This window comes from Coccinella septempunctata, chromosome 5 (assembly GCF_907165205.1).
Source record: "Coccinella septempunctata chromosome 5, icCocSept1.1, whole genome shotgun sequence".
NCBI lineage: Eukaryota > Metazoa > Arthropoda > Insecta > Coleoptera > Coccinellidae > Coccinella > Coccinella septempunctata.
In genome coordinates this window covers 15165175-15183408 of record NC_058193.1, presented here as the reverse complement: position 1 = coordinate 15183408, position 18234 = coordinate 15165175, and the positions used below count along the sequence as shown (strand labels likewise).

Below are 18234 nucleotides of genomic sequence, written 5' to 3'. Positions count from 1 at the left end.
GAGTTTCGGTGTTGTGTTTTGAATTTGAAGTGCGAACATGGGTAGCATCAACACATCCTATTACTCTAGGAAAAGCAGCCTTCTTGTGAAAGGACTGTTGAATTTGCACTATATCCTCATATTTGTTCATTTTAATGAATTCGGAATATAATTTATCAATTGCTAATGAAACTGCAGCAATAATTTTTGATCCTTTCGATACATTTATGAAATTATCAACAGAAGCAAACTGACCAGCACTAGCATGAAACCTCAATGTAGGTAGCAATTGATTTATTAGGTCAACACTATCATTCCTGAAATATCTGTATATGTATAATATAACTAATTATCAAATTCCAAATCATTCTCCATATATGGCAAAAAAAAATAACACGGTTTCTTTCGTTGAACGAAATCTTCTGAAAAAAGTAAGGTCCATTCTTTCGAAATAATTTCTTCTACGGGGAAAACATCTGGGAAATCCAAATTCGATATTGCCAAGTGCATCAAGATCATCATCAAGTAATATCTCATCTTCCAAATCATCCATTATTAATTCGAATTTTAGATCAACACAAATAGAAAACACAATCGTCAATCGAATTTGAAGTATTACTTTAATCAACGTTTTAATCGAGCAAATTTCTGCGTTTAGTTTAAACAACGTTTAAGGACCTTATAATCAACGTTTAGGAACGGTGCAACCCGGTTAAGGAATTAAACGTTGTTTGAGAATATAATCGTTGTTTAGACAAACGGTGCAAACGGCCATGAGGGAACTTACGCAAGTATCTGGATTTTAAATCCGAATAATCATGAAAAGAGAAAATACAAGTGAGCTTTTATAGAATACAAAGTATTCCGCTCTACACATACACGCCTACATAACACTGGATTATGTGATCTACATAAAAACTTTTATAAACACAAACGCAAACGCTATACAAACGAATGTTTTGCCCATACTACAGTGACTTCATATACCACAGTGGCGACAATAGGCGTCCGCTTTTTGATTGGTTGGACCGTTTTCGACCTTAAATGACGGACAATGTTTACATTTGTGACAGTTTGCGTGATTCTGTGCCTGTCTCGTGCTATTCGAGTCGTTCTAAAATGTTTTGCTTGAACGAAAAATCGTCTTGATCTAATTTGAAATATTCTGTAAATGGTTGGATTGTGCTTTTTCGCATTTCTAAACAATAATCTATGTTGGTAATTTGCCAAGAATCTCTCATAGCGTTTTCTATTGGTAAAACTAGTGCTGCATTGGATAACAGAACATCAAATGTGAATTAGGATATCTTGAAGTTATTGCACTGTTTTTATAATATGCTCTCAATACGCACCAGTTTTACAAATGAAATTTGCTATTATAGCGAATTGCGGTGGTAAAACAATTAGCTTCAGATGCATTGGAATGATTGTAGTGACATCAAAAAATAACGCTATTAGTTGTTCATTCATAAATTTGGACTGTGTATTTCGACCGTTGTTCACATTCATTTATTCATCTAAGAAAGGCTTAAAAAGAGCAAGGTGAGTGAGAAAACAAACATCATATTTATATTAAAATAAAAATATAATGAATTTGCAAGTACATTTGTTTCATATTTCAGGTCCATTTTTCTACTGGTATGTTGAAAAATGAGGGAGGATGGAAAACAAGTTGGAAATTAATGTAGTCTCTTAAGATGAATAGAAACGTGAAGGACCTGCTTTTGAAAGAATCCCAAGAAAGCAATTGTCTCAATTTCACTGGAAGACTTAGACTCTAGTATATCTGGTTACTCATGTGGCTTGCCTCTCCACTGAAAAATCAATACAACTTCTCAGGAGAATATACCTATGTAAATTTTGAGTAAAGGAGTGAAAAGGGGCAAGTTGAGCTACCTAAAGAGTACTTCCTAAACCTAAAAGAATGACAAGGTTGAAATATAAAAACAAGTTCTAAAAACCCTAATCTGTAATATTTGTTATTTGATATATTAATAATGCTGAGTAAAACTATAAGTATTTGTATGTATAGTCCATTCAAGAATGATTGACATCCTAGTAGGTCTTGAAAGTCCAGGCGCAGCTTAATATCTGGTCACAAAAAATCATTAAAAATTTCTGTACTTTCAATCACAGAACTGAAATATATTGATATAACTATGGAGAGTATAGAGAAGGAGAACGATCGACGTACTAAAAATGTGTCCCCGAAAATGGGAAACGTAGGATAGGTGTCGCTGCGATTGCAGCGAGTATCGATAAGGGGTGGGGATTCAAGCGTCAATTTGAAATGAACAGCCTTCATTTTATTTTAGGTTATGTGTCATCGTGGTTTTTCTGATGATTTTTCAAATACCTTTCTTCGAATCTATATCAAATATGAGTTCTCTGAATTATATGCAATAAAATGCAAGTCGAAATCAATGAAATTCAAAAGAAATCACTGATCAAAAAAATTGTACCTACTTTTGTTTATCATTGTTTATTGAAAGTAGCTATGTTAGTTGGTTTACCGTAATCTTCAGAATTATATAAATCCGAAGTGAGGCGTAGTACACATCAAGACAACAAAAGGTAGCAGTCTCAGATTTATCACTTAGGTATTAGAGTAAATTCTGTTGCCAATACTCAGCTGAGAACCGATATGAACCATATATTATGTTATGCCAACAAAATTCTTCAAGAATATTCTCTTCTGAACCATGTAGTTTTATTTTGGTTAGATATTCTTATTCAGAAGAGTCAACTTCTCACGAGGGATGACAATTTCGATTTCGTTTATAATGAATCCAACATCTTTTTGATATCTTCATCGCAAAAGTGCTCCTGACACACAAATTGATTCGGAGTCGATTCTTGAAATAAGGTTTTTTTCGATTTTCTCTCAAAAATGCTCTCGGAAATTTTATCTCTTCTCCTTTTCTTTCCGATGCCAAAACACTCTTATACTAGCGCACGCTTCAACATTTCACCATGGTCATATGTTGTTCTCTTATCAAAAATGGAAAATAATAATATTCCTATCATCTGTCACCAGGTAAACAGTTCACTCATCCAACGAGCCAACTACAATTTGATTTGTGTAAATCAAAATTTCGCACTCTCTTGATGGCCAGCGCGCCTGTTGGCAAAAGCATGAACTACCCTATTGGTACATATTTTAGGGGACAAAAAATCTGTGGTCTCAAAGCAGCGATCGTTCTCCTTCTCTCTACTCTCCATAGATATAACCTAGAAAAGTATATGAAAATAAGAAATATTCAAATTTGCAGCATATTAATCAGCATTCAAAATTGACACAATTATGTTTCCAATTTAAACGATTAAATTAAGAGCATAAACAGCTGTACAAAATTCAAACAACCGTCGGTAAGTGCGTAGATTCACATATAATAGGTCTATAGATCAATGTTTATTCACCACAATACCAACATGAATGCTGCAACACAAAATTTCAACTTATGCGTTATTACCAACTTAAATTCGATTTTCCATAGCCACCCGAGACGTCAATCATTCTTGAATGGACTATAATACTATCGTCGAAATGAAAATAGTTTTGTATTTGTTTGTCCTTATAAACTTTCGTGTTATTGATAGCATCCTTTCAATAGGGATTTATTGATAATATGAATTTTTTAATTCAAAATATGCAACTATGAGTATTTCTACTGAATTTAGCACCTGTTTCCATTTTATTGTATATTTGAGAACTGTTTCGGACCGTGAGACGGTCATCAAATGAAAGACACTCACGGACAGTTTATGAAAACTGTTTTCATTAACAATTAATAATTGTTAATTTGAAAGTTTTAGAAAATGGAGGAAACATCGAACCAACTGGCTGAGTAAGAATAGGATCAATGAATCTCTGAGGCTGAGGGCATCATAGAGGCAAGTTGGATCGACACAAAGATATGTAATATCTTTGGATCGACACCGTCGAGTTTCCTAACATGATTTGAGCAAAGAGTAACAAGTTGTTACTCTTTGATTTGAAGTTATGGTTCTGACAGAAAGCCTTTAGAGTTTGATGATTTTCATGTTTCTGTTTCATTGTAATGTGATTTGTAAAGTATGAATTATAATTGTTTTGGTCGAACTTCTGCGACGAAGTTAATGTTGAGATGATAGTACCGTCCTTTTTTCAAAAATTCGCATTGAGTGTGAGTATCATGTGATACCATAAGGTTTGATGTCCATTGACTTTGGTGTTTTATATGTTTTTTAGTCCCTGAAGAAGTTCGGAATTGTGAACGAAAGCTAGGAAAACTTCAATAAAGAATAACACAAAAAAGACCCATTGTTGACTTCTTTTCCCGATATTGAAATCATATTTTTCTACAAGCGTGCGCGTTCAACCTTTTTCCCGCACGCATTCCAACTTGCAAAGAGTCACTTTCCCAAAAGGTGCGGGAAAAACGCTATTTCTTTCCCGCACGCTTTTGCGTGCTGGAATGGAGTAGCAGGGGTTTTTGCCGCACGCAAATATCATAGAGTAAATTAATAAATTAAATTTTATATGCACAGAACGTCAACGATGAGAAACCCATAGTAACGACATGCAGAATTACGTCTGTCATTATATATGAATCAATCAAATGAGATATAATCTGTTTCGTGAAATGGATACATTTATATATTTCAAGCGCTTGTAGAAAAAATATTGTTCCTAACTCTTGCGGAAAGTGTCTTGCCCGCACGAAACTGCCGTTGAGTATCACATTCCGCACCTGATATGAAAATAACTATTTCCAACGAAGTCGAGATTTAAACATAAAATTCAATATTGTATATTTAATTGACTGAATTCATAAAGATTCAAAATTCACTTCGTTGTGAGAAGAACAGGATATTAAATATCGATACGAGAGAAAAATTATTGTCACTATCAAGAAAAAAAATCAGTCCTCGGCCATGCAATATTATTTGGCGAATTGAATAAATAAATCTTACTGTTTACGCGAAATTTTAACGACTGTCCAAATTTATCGGATACCGTCCGACCAATCGAATGATATTCGATTGCAGTTTTCTGGCACCTCATGAATGCTATCTTCATCACAAATTTCGGATGAATAGGCGATTCCGTTCAGGAGATAGAGTGGTTTTAATTAACATTCAAATTTAAAAATTTTGAAATATCAGAATCTAGAACGCATAGATACTACATATGGGGGTTTTTCGTGACCTTCGAGCTTTTCCTTAAATATTTGGAAGATGACCGTCCGACATCTTCTCTGAAGATTTTTATGTTATCTTACACAATAAAAATGCAATTTACATTTTGGAGTGTCGACCACATGTTCTCTTGATGAACTTTTTCCTTTTTGTTTACCGCAAATAACTCTCTTTTTAATTCCGGGTATTTAGGCCAGTAACCTGATATAATTTGTACAATGGAACCACTATGAAGTTTGCGTCTAAAGTTAAAAACCAGGAATAATATTCTCCATAAACTAGCTGGTACTTCATGGGGTGCTGATGCAGCCACTCTTCGAACGGCAGCCCTAGCTTTGGTTTTTTCGGCTGCTGAATATTGTTGCCCCGTTTGGATTGATAATGCTCATGTGCAGAAAATTGATGCACAACTGAATCTTTCCATGAGAACCATAACTGGAACTATTAGATCTTCACCTATTCAATGGTTACCAGTTCTTTCAAACATTTTACCGCCTCATATTCCTAGACAGACTGCGGTTATGAATTCCTGGAAAAAATTCCAATCCTATCCCGACTCGTTCCCAATTCTATCCTATATTCCCGAAAATACCATTCCAAAACTGAAGTCGCGTAAATCTTTATGGCCCAACTCTTTTCTTAATTCGAATATAAGGGACAAAGACCTTTGGCAGTCTGAATGGAATAGCTGCACTATTTTCAACAAAGAATTAGTAACTGATTCTTCGAATAGAGTTCCTGGTTTTGATATTCCTAGGAAAATATGGTGTATTCTGAATCGTATAAGAACAGGTCACGGACGTTGCAATAGCATGCTTTTCAGGTGGAATTCAGTTGAAAGCCCTAGTTGTGAATGCGGACCAGAAGAAACCATGAATCATCTAGTTAATCATTGTCCAATTTATAAATTTTTAGAGCTATACATGCAGTTTCCGAATCTTTTTTGAATTGGGTTGTCGATTTTAGGTCAATCTGACATATTGAATCTAATTTTATTATTTTACGTTTTTCTGCTTTTGTTTTCTCTTTCTTTCAGATAAATGTTTCTGGTATCTTGGAGAAGACTTTCTGGATTTTCCTTTTTGTGGGAGAAAGAATCATTTTTTGCAGTGCGAGATGCCCTTCAATATGGAATAGTCCAAGATCCCAGAGCGACCAGACATAACTTATTTTCACACGGATGAAACTTTAGGATCTCAGTAGATTCTCATGTGCTTTGAACACCTGGGAACTTGTGGAGCTTGCCTAGTGACACCTGGGCAGATACCAGGTGGCAAAGGTGACTAAAAATAAGTGTTACTTAACTTATTTTCACATGGATGATTTTTATATATGTTTCAAAGAATATCATTCTGAAGTTATATTATAAGTGCCAGACACTTCCCATGGGCCAAAACTCTTGCCAGACGCTCTGAAGATGCACAAAAAATAAATGTTCATTTATTTACTCTACAATATTGATATCACCTGCCAAAAATAGGTCCCTATTGTGATTAACTTTTTCGGATAAGATAAATTAAAAATAAAGTTTTTCAAAGAACAATTCGATATGTCCACTAGGTGGCCTGTAGATTTTGACAACAACAATCTTCGACTTTTGCACTACGCATTCCAATGCACAATACTCAAATTCACCTGCCACTGACAAAACACTAATGTGTTTGAGTTCTTCAGCCGCAACACTTCCGCGAACATAAATTCCCGAACCCCCATATCCAGATTCTCGACAAAAGCTGGCTCCAAGTTTGAAGTTATGCAATCCCAGTTCTCTTAATTCATCTTCAGATTTCCAGTGTTCAGTTATGCATAATATAGCACATTCAGGATGGTCTGCTAGTAATTTCTCCACTTTATTGACAACACTATTTCCCATAGATTGGACATTTTGATGAATTACACTTATTGTATGTTTCGAATATTCTTTGTTAATTGTGTTGCTGCCTGTTCTTCCGAAAAAATTTATTGTCGAAAGAAAACTCTCTCAAAATAATACCTTTTGGCCAAAATGAATCATACTTTTTTGTATGTATCATCATCTGGAAGTCCAATACTGAATGCCGAATTTTCACCTACAGTATTGATTTTTTTACCATAATTTGTTCACTTTTGTCGACGTTTTTCAAAAACAATTTAATATCCTGCTCTTTAACTTCTTCACCTGATATTTCTCCAACATAAATCCAACTCTTTCTGATGGCGCCTTTTATTGGATTATCTTCATTTATATCCTTCGTCCCATAACAAACTTTGTTGGTAATTCTTCCATTATTTGACTTTCTTCCTCTTCTGACAGTAGATCATTTTTCTTCGCTACTAGGTTTCTTTACTTTGGCGATAGCGTTCGCCGATACATTATTCTCTAAATTCACATTTGCTTTGTTTATGTTGACACCGTCCATCTTATAGCGTTTTCTATGGGTAAAACTAGTGCTGCACTGGATCACAGAACCTCAAATATGAATTAGGATATCTTTAAATATATGCTCTGATTTTATAACATGCACTCAATAAGCACTTGTTTTACTAATGGAATTTACTATTACAGTGAATTCCATTGAAAGAACTAGCTTCATATTCGTTGGAATGATTCTAGTGACATCAAAATATGCACTCGCACTGCACTAGTTTTACCTATGGAGAGTAGAGACAAGGAGAACGATCGACGTACTAAAAATGTGTCCCCGAAAACGGGAAACGTAGGATAGGTGTCGCTGCGATTACAGCGGGTATCGATAAGGGGTGGGGATTCAAGCGTCAATTTGAAATGAGCAGCCTTCATTTTATTTAAGGTTATGTGTCATCGTGGTTTTTCTGATGATTTTTCAAATACCAGAAAGGTATTCAATATATTCAATATAGATTTGAAGAAATCAAATCTATATTGAATATGAGTTCTCTGAATTATATGCAATAAAATGCAAGTCGAAATCAATGAAATTCAAAAGAAATCACTGATCAAAAAAATTGTACCTACTTTTGTTTATTGAAAGCAGCTATGTTAGTTGGTTTACTAATCTTCAAAATCCGCAGTGAGGAGTAGTACACATCAAGACAACAAAAGGTAGTAGTCTCAGATTTATCACTTAGGTATTAGAGTAGATTCTTTTGCCAATACTCAGCTGAGAACCGATATAAACCATATATTATGTTATGCCAACAAAATTCTTCAAGAATATTTACTTCTGAACCATGTAGTTTTATTGGTTAAATATTCTTATTCAGAAGAGTCAACTTCTCACGAGGGATGACAATTTCGATTTCGTTTATAATGAATCCATCATCTTTTTGATATCTTCATCGCAAAAGTGCTCTTGACACACAAATTGATTGGGAGTTGATTCTTGAGATAAGGTTTTTTCCAATTTTCTCTCAAAAATGCTCTCGGAAATTTTATCTCTTCTCCTTTTCTTTCCGATGCCAAAACACTCTTATACTAGCGCACGCTTCAACATTTCACCATGGTCATATGTTGTTCTCTTATCAAAAATCTACAATAATAATATTCCTATCATCTGTCACCAGGGAAACAGTTCACTCAGCCAACGAGCCAACTACAATTTGATTTGTGTAAACAAAATTTCGCACTCTCGTGATGGCCAGCGCGCCTGTTGGCAAAAGCATGAACTACTACTATTGGTACATATTTTAGGGGACAAAAAATCTGTGGTCTCAAAGCAGCGATCGTTCTCCTTCTCTCTACTCTCCATAAGTTTTACCAATCGAAAACGCTATCAATGTTCTGCTTCTTACCTTGATTTGTTGAATTCCCATGTTTCTTATCTTCTTGTTTACCACTTTTTATGCGATGTTCTAAATTGAGTACCTTTTCATTCAGGAGTTTATTATTCTCCATTAAAATCAAATTCTTACTTCTTACTTCTTCCAGAAGTGACTTCAAATACGCAACTTCAATTTTAAGAATCTGATTTTCAGTTATTGGCGTAACTTCTCCATCAGTTTCACTCTGTTCCGTTGCTTCATGTTGACAATTGGTATTTTTTCTATTTGCAGCTTTAATTAAGCATGAAGGGTTAAAAATTTCTCCACACTTTCTCTGAATTTTCACAAAACTTGTTCGAAATCGTAGAGCGATCGTCAGATACGTCATCACACATCGACATCATGTTGAATGATGACTGTGTTCTAATTATATTGATGAAGTGTAGGTACTCTGGTTCACAAAGAGTGCAATTTGTGAGAAACCTCGGAGCGATGAGCATCAAGAATCAGTATCGGTTCTGCGAATGCCGAAATTAAAACACACATGTTTCGCAGAAATTTAAAATTTGCGAATTTTGTTGCATATATTCATTTATTATTGTTCGAAAAAATATTTTCTACGTTTGACAAAATTTCTCCAGGTGTTCATCATTTTACAGCTTGTCTCGTATAAGTTCCGCTGACACATTATGAATTTTTAGTCTATCAATTTTAGCAAAGCAGGGACATCCGTCATCATCTATTTCATCGAAATTCTTGACAAAGGAAAACGATTCATAGGAAACTCGGCAACTCATTATCATGCCCAATTAAACATTTTCAGATGATGAAAAAACTGTGAATAACATTTCGCGGAACATTCATCGTCCCAAACATCCCAAAATAAAGTTGGGCAACATCGTTTTAAAACGAAACGCCTGACAGCGGCGTCCAGACGCTCGAAATGCTGTGATATACTCACATAACATGCCAAATAACGAATTGCAGTAGTGATCTCCGTTATTAAGAAGTAGGGCATAATAATTAGAAAAATTTACGTAACTGATTTCGAAAATCCGCGATAACATTAAAAGGCAATCCAAACAAGTGCTGTGAAGAAGTGATAGTTAAAATTAAGTGTATTGTTCATTCATTAAACGTTAGCAGGGAGTAAGCAATAGTGACAGTATTTTTTGAGAGGCACCAGTCATGTCGGATCCCCCAACACCTCTAACATATCATGAAAAAACTCCTTCTACACCTTCGATCAAGTCGAGTCTTAGCGTTCCATCGAGAGATACAGGACAGACTAGAAAAGTTGGTTTTCAAAGGCCAAGACCGAAGCTTAAGATTCCAACCCCGCAAACGCCTTACGGACCGATAAGTGCAACACTGAGTGTTCTTTCTGCAGTGCCTTCTACGCAGTTTAGCCAAAATAACAGCTATTACAGTCGGAAACAATCAGTGTTTATGTTCAACAATTTAAGAGATTTTACAAAGAGTGGCTTGGATGTCGGGGAAAAGTCTGCATTATGGTTGTATACAAAATTGAGGACATGGAGTAGAAAATGGTTTACTCACCTCTTTCTGTCTATCGTACTAGTGCTTTATACAATAGGAGGTGCTTTAGTTTTCATCGCAGTAGAAGGTAATTGTCAAAACATTTCTTGAGGATTTTTTGAAATTCTTTAGGGTTTTCACTCCTAGTCTCTGGAAAAAATCAATTGAAAAATTGAAATAATAGATTTGCTCCTGGGTAAATTCTTGCACAAATTTGTCAGGACCAAATCAGATGAAAAAATTGTTGCCTGACAATGAACGAAAAATAGAACTTTATGGTGAAACTTCGTAACGTTTCGGAGTTTATATCAGATTCATTCATCAGAAGAATTCTCAAAAAATCTTGAGAAGTGTAGTTTGTCAACACACGGAGACGTTAATTCACATTGAATTTTGAAATTGCCGGATGTCAGTTCGTTTCTCAGTGCGACCTATTTCTACCGAAAAATTGACCAAATTATTAAAACAAACACGTGGACTCTCTAATTTTTTGTTTATAACGATCCGGTCCTGTTATTAAAATTTTAGTGTTACAAATACAGGAAATATTGTGAACCCAATCTTGTGATTTTTGTTTTTCTTTCAACGGTTTAGTTTCTATTAGTACAGATCTCAAATAATTTTTCGTTTAGAAAACAGTTCTAATGTTGAATTTGGAACCGATTTTTCTCATTTTTTCTGAAAGGCCATTAACATAAGGAATGTTGTTATTGAACAACATTGTTATTCAACAATAACCAAATTTATTGAAATTTGGTTATTGTTCTTGAAGGTTTCTTGGTTGTCTCTGATTATCATTATGGTATTGGTTAGACATTTTTCTTTCCAAATTTAATATAGTTTTCTCTATGAAATCTGTCGGGTATTGCTTATCCCTAAGAAATTCTTTAATGAAGTCAATTTCATTATTTCTAATTTCGGGTGTAGACGAAATCAAATAAATGAGCTCTATCATAAAGTGCTTTAATAATACCTCGCGATATATGTGATATTAGTACAATGATACAGGTACTCAGTACCTGAAAGGTAAGAGGTGTTAAGTCCTGAATTTTTTGATATAGGTAATATTGAGTAGGTAGATATTAATTAATTGTTCGACGAAACGGCGAATTCAATTGGCAGAATTATAACTAAGTCTCCATTTTGATTTCCTGAAACTTTTTAGGGTTTTCACTCCCAATCTCTGGAACAAAATCGATTAAAAAATTTGAATGAACGATTTGCTCCTGCGTAAATTCTTGTACTGATTGGTCAGGACTGAATTAAGTAGAAAAAATTGTTGCCTGAACTCACTTCTATGATGTCAACATATCTTAAATAAATTTCTCCTATAAAATTTGCTCACCGCAAATTCTATTAGTTAAACTGGTGCGTATTGAGTGCATATTATAAACTTCAAAATATCTTGATCTAAATCAAGATCGAGTTATGCTTTTTATACTCATGATAATTTAAAAAACAACGGTTAACTGTCAACAACTGAAATAATAACACGAAGATATCAAACTTAATAATCGTATTTAGAAACGACTACATGAGTAGAGTTTTGTTGGACCATTCGAATCCACTGGCAGCAATTTCGGAAATATTTAAAAAAATTACTAACAAACTCATCTTCTGGACCACAGTTTCTCAATGAATGTATTTTCATTTTTGTCACATATTAGGATGGTTTCTAAATGCAGAAGATAGATTTAGTGTGTTGCCCACTGAACGAACACATTCACTATTCATTGTTCTGAGCAACAAAACATTGTTTGAACAGTACCTAACTGTACATTCATATGAACATATGTCCTGAACGTCCTACCTTTTGAAATGGGTATCAGAAGGAGAAATCTGCGAATTTATCGAAGAAATACCCTCTGTATATGTATAATAAATATGTTATGTTAATAAAAATATTTTTGATTACATGTTCTTTTGGAATTATTTCAATATTGTTATTATTCTATTCGTGAATCTTTTTCAAAACACTTGATATTCAGATCCCAACTCATTTCTGTAGAACCTTTGGTATCAAATCCGGTAAAATCCAATAGTCAGTATCAAGCACGGCATTCTCCATTCATTTTTTCTCATTTTTTCGGAAACTCAAAAGAAATTAGGCATAATAACTTCATTAGTCAATGGAGTGTAGTATTTTATTCCGTTAAAAACTACGCACGCAGTTGAATATAAAACAATATAGACGTAGCCGTTTTTTGCGCTTTACTCAAATAGGAACACGGTGGAGTTTGCCGCCTTTGATATTAGGGTCCTCATGTATGTATTAAGGATATTGTTATGATCACGCAGAGAAACGGTTTCTATTTTTTTAAGCGGAAACCGTGAATCAGATTGAAAAAAGTCAAGTTATCAATTTTGGTAAGGAATGATTGGGAATCTCAAAAATAATTTTTAGTTCAGGAAAAATCTGTAGCGTACCATCAATGTCTTCCAAAATAGCTAGGTCCAATTACGTACGAACGCCACTGGTGGAAATGAAGAAAAAAGTGATACATTAAAAAATGCCTCTTGATTCATAGTATACATGTATGACAAGTTTCATCAAAATATTTGAAGTGGTATTATAGATATTGATAATAAATGATTTATTTTTGAAAACTTTACTACCCTGTTTCTCAAAAAGTGAGACGTTTAGGACATATTTTCATATAAAGTTGTTTTCTTAAGATGGGCCCAAAAATCACCCCCATAAGTATTGACACTCAATTAGGAAACACCCTGTATATCGATATTGGGAAAGATATCCTTTAAAATACAGTAAAAGACTTTCGTCTGATTATTGAAGAAGAAAATTTATTCAATTATCGTTTTTCTATTTATGAAAGAAACTTAAAGAGTCAGTATTATGAATAAAATACGATAGTTACCTATAATTATAATTTTTACAGAAGTAAGATGATGAAAAATAGGTATACTTCATTCAATTTTATTTTAGCAGTCGGTTGGCCTTGGAAATTTGACACATTTCACTCTGTATAGTGTGAAAATGTGGGGGGTTATGAAGCTTGTCAAAACATTTTTGGGTTTTAAATCAACGCTATGTTGCCCGTTCTACGTAAAAGTTTCTGTTATTACGTATTTTATCACAATGTCGAATCTCTTCGGAAAATATGTGACGAACATAATTGAAGTTTATACAATCTGATTGAAAGCATACCAAATCCAGTTATTTGCATGGAAAATACAAGAGATCAGTATAATATCATAATATACACTAGCTTGAGGAGAGTTAATGTTCGTTATCTTCTTTGGCTCACATCATTTGTAGATTTCAAAAATATTAACCCGAAGATGAAATGCATATGATGCAGTGGTTGGGAATGGGTATCTCCCGAAGGAATTAACAGATAATTACAAGAATGTTAAATTCTTCAACAAAAATCATCTTGCATCAATATAAGTAAAAGGAATTGAAGGAAGTTTCAAGTTAAGATGAACTTCACCTTTGAAAAAAAATTTCAGATGAATAAACAAGTAACAGGGCAACTTGCGCGTATTTGTGGCTATTCATCTTAATACATTGATGTAATAGTAATAAATAGGTATTTATTAGTACCTTAAAGCATTTACATTGTATAGGACAAGTCAAATGAAAAATAGAAAAATCCATTTTAGGGAACTTATTCTCCGATGACATTTATCGAAAATCCCATAGTAAAATTTTCGCATTAATTCACTCAAACATAAAATTCTCAAATGCCACCACTTTTTTGGGTCTCCCAATAGAAGGAAATTTTTAATCATCCTCTTCATTCACAATCTTTCTGATTGTGGAAATATCCAGCTGAAATATAAGTCGTTTAGATTCAGATGAAACATTATATAAATTCTCTTACATTGAATATGTTCGCTACCGTCTGACGTATTGTGGATTTTAGAATATCAGGGTATAACTACTTGAATGAGCGGACCTGAATTCTAAATAGCACTTCCTGAAACCCTGTCTCTTTTTTCAATCACATTTTCGTAATAAAAATTGATATTAGTTGTGGCAACGGCGTTATGACATTAACGACATTTCATGAGTGCCAACCTTACTTCGTTCTAGTTACAAAAACTTGAGAAAATTATTTCATGGCCAACCGACTGCTAAAATAAATTTGAATGAAGTATACTTACTTCTGAATCAGCGTTAGATTTGCAATCCGTGATTCCAATCAAAGAGGTTCAGGTTCACAAAAGATACTGCATATTCAACGGTTGCTATGGTAAGCTAGCCTACTTATAATTCAACAGATAATCGAAAAGCGGGAAAAAGTATTGAATTTTTTTCTCGTGTAACGTTCATGTGAATAGCGACATACTATACATTTTTGTAATCAGCAAAAAAATTGCAGCAAGATGAAAGAACTTTCAACTATAGTTTATATTTGAAGAATCAGAAATCCCTGTCTTATCTCGAAAATGACTGGATCAAAAAATTTAATAATATCTTATTCGAATTCCTCATAAAAAAGTGCCTGTAGAATGAAACAACGGATTTCGAATATGAGTTCAAACAAGCGATTTATTCAGCTTCATTGAAAATGGCAATTTCTCAATTTTCATTCATAACTTATAATCTATGAACGTTAGGCTGGATCTGTTTTCAGATTAGGAATAGTCAGGAAAAAAGAGAATGTGTCATCCGTTTTCTTCTAGCTGCTATAGTTCTCGAGATCTCTTCAGTAGACAACGAATTTTGCCTACCCTGCACTCCTCTCAGAAGTATCCACCTTTCTATTGTCCTACTAGAAATATTCAAATATTCACAAAAGGTTCTTTAAAATATTCTCGATTTTCAAAAACCGTACAAAAAGATCATTCTATAGAGCCGGCTGTTTAATATGATGTCTGTGGTATCGATAAGATGATCCCAGGGATCATTTTAACCCCATTTTCAATTAGCACTCATATTTTCAAGAATGAAGTCTAAAAAACCAATACAAGATGACGTTTACATATGAAGACACCTATGTTCTTGTAGTTCGTGCAGGCCTCATTTTCGCATACATCGTACATTATCCAATCTTCAACTGGAGGCTCTGTGTATGTCAGACTTTTTCGGTCCTATTTAATAGGCTTTTTTCAGTCCCTTTGAAAACGTTTCTTTTCGCTTTTTCTTCACTTTTTTTTTCTTATCCTGAACTGTACCATTTTTTCCCCTTTTTTCCCATCAAGATCTTTTCTATTGAGCAAAATGACGAGTTCGCCAACTTGTCCGCGGGAGAAGTCATAACAAAATTGTTATAAATGAAACAAACAGTAAATAAAATTAGTTTGTGCTACTTACATTGTTCATCTACTGGGTCCTAGCAACAAAATAAACATCAATTAAGAGAAGTTTTGAACTAACTTTTTGCACATAATCTTTGTGATAGACTTTTTCGCACACTGGCCGCTTCTTGCCTTTGCTTGGGCGCCAGTGGGGCAATCAGTGAACCCTACGTCTGTCACAGAATCTCCAAAACTTAGAGAGCCAGGGAAGACTTGAAATTATCATTGGAGAAGGGTATCTGTGAAGACTAGGGTGGTAGCGTATTCCAAGTCTGCTTTCCAACGGGTTTTAATCGTTAAAAAGAGTACCTACCTCTTCTAACAGAAACCTAGATGTAACTGATTGGAGAACAAACTCTCACTGGCAATAAATGGCTACAAAGTGAATGATCAGTTCTTTATTTAGCCTAAATTAAATTATATACAGAAATGTACAGATAATAACAAATGTTGATGTCAACTGGCGAACTGGTCGGCGTGGGGGATTGATGAAATACAGTCAATTAAATGCGGTCACGCAATTAAAATACGGTTAAAATAAACGGTAAATACGGTTGCATTTTGAAAGCCTGGCGAGTTACTCCCTCTGCAGGCCCGGATCTACGATTTTTTTCTGACCGGGGCAAAAATTCATGATGGCGCCCCACCCCCTTCTAAGGTTCTTAGGAAACATATAATTGCATATTCGTTATCGCGATTTCAACCAGAGTTATTTTTTTCACTAATTCGAGGTCGTTGATTACGAATATGCAATTAGATTTTTCCCAAAATCAGTACTTCAGGAAAAAAATCACTCTTATTTTTTTCCCATTGTTCTATTGAAAGGTATTTTTTTCCCAAAGTACTCATCTTAGGAAAAATCTAATTGCTTACTCGTAATCTTCGACCAAGAATTAGTAGAAAAAATGACTCGGGTTGAAATCTTCCGAAAAATAAAAAAGTTTGTTTTTACAAGAATGTCGTTTGCAACCCTCGCTCACCTATCGTTTTTACCCGCGCTTTACGAACGAAATTATTCCGAACGAAAATTAATTTTTTCAGCGACATATATCGACCTGGGTAATTTTACTTATTATTAATTCGAGGTCGTAGATCACGAATATTCAATTTGATTTTTTGTAGTAAATTTTGGCCCTTAGTTCCAGATGAAATGGGGATGAGTCGTTAATTCCCCAGGCAAAGAAATTACTGGCTCTATGCTCACGACACATTGTAGACATATCCTATCTTTCAACCTATTTCACCCACGTGTGGCGGTCATTCCTAGATGACTGAATAAAACATATACAGTTAATTGATCCCTCATTGATTTTGAAGATTTTTGGCATATTGATGGTTTATCATGTTTCCATTCTACAGTTTCGAGTTTAGCACTAGGAAATTACTTTTTTCAGAGAAACTCTATTTGATTTTGGCGCCCCCTTAAGCTGTCGCCCGGGGCAAGCGCCCCCTTAAGCTGTCGCCCGGGGCAAGCGCCCCGCTTGCCCCCCCCCCCTAGATCCAGGCTCTGTCTGCCACTCTGTCGGTGGCAGGTACCGGTCCAATTGCAGTGCACCCTGTCTCTCTCTTTCTCTCTCTCTCTCTCTCGGAGACCCTCAAAATGGCTGCTTTTCAGACAGCAGGTTGGAAGAAGCTGTCAACCTGTAACTTGATCGGTCAGAAATCGGCAAAATATTAACAAAATATGAACAAAATACGGTAGGGGCCTCAAGTCCTCTTCGGACCCAACGGCGGTCGAACGGTCACGGAAATCGGCATTCTACACAGCCTAAAATGTTTAGATCAAGTTTAAACGGTAGATCGGTATTTTCAGCTAGTTCAACGGACTAAAGAAAGCAGAAAATAGTAAAGATATCACCCCAGGTATGCACCCCGGAAGCCACTTCTGTACAACATATACATTCACGATATTCCCAAGAACCCAAGAACCATACTAACGTTATATGCTGACGACACAGGCATAGCAACTCGACACCGCAATCCAGAAGTAATAGAACGAGTTCTACAAGAAACGATTGACGAAACAAATGACTGGTGCATAAAGTGAAAAATCAAGCTCAATATTACTACAGAAGAGAAGACTGCGACCCACAACGAATCTAGAAGTTGACGGCGAAGAAATCGACTGGAAAAATGAAGCCAAATATTTAGGAATATCGCTTGACAAAGGACTTACTTGGAAAAGTCATATCAAACAAGCAATCGACAAAACGAAAGCAGCGATGAATAGACTCTACCCTCTGATAGGAAGAAGAACCCACATGTCTAACGAGACAAAATTGAAGATAATCAAAGCCGTTGCAAGGCCTCCACTGAATTATGGATCAGCTGCCTGGGTTTTCGTGGCAAAGAGCCATATCAAAAGAATTCAGGCTACTGAAAACAAGCTGCTACGATGTGCAATAGATGCACCTTGGTTTGTCAGGAATAGACAGATTTATAGGGACCTAAAATGGAAAACCATAACGGAATTCATGAACAGAAAAGGAGAGAAATTATTCGAAACAGCGAAAAACCATCCAAATCAAGAACTCAGGAGACTAGTGGACT

General features: G+C 35.0%; 1 protein-coding gene across 1 annotated transcript in view; it reads left to right on the top strand.

The window, feature by feature from the left end:
* Positions 1 to 9801: 9801 nt before the first annotated feature.
* The window catches only part of LOC123314378 (potassium channel subfamily K member 1), a 226301-nt gene continuing 217868 nt past the window's right edge, over positions 9802 to 18234 (top strand). Inside the window, exon 1 of the mRNA XM_044899647.1 lies at positions 9802 to 10507. Coding sequence (XP_044755582.1) covers positions 10069 to 10507 — 439 coding nt within the window. The 5' untranslated portion in view covers positions 9802 to 10068. The remainder of the gene's footprint in view (positions 10508 to 18234) is intronic.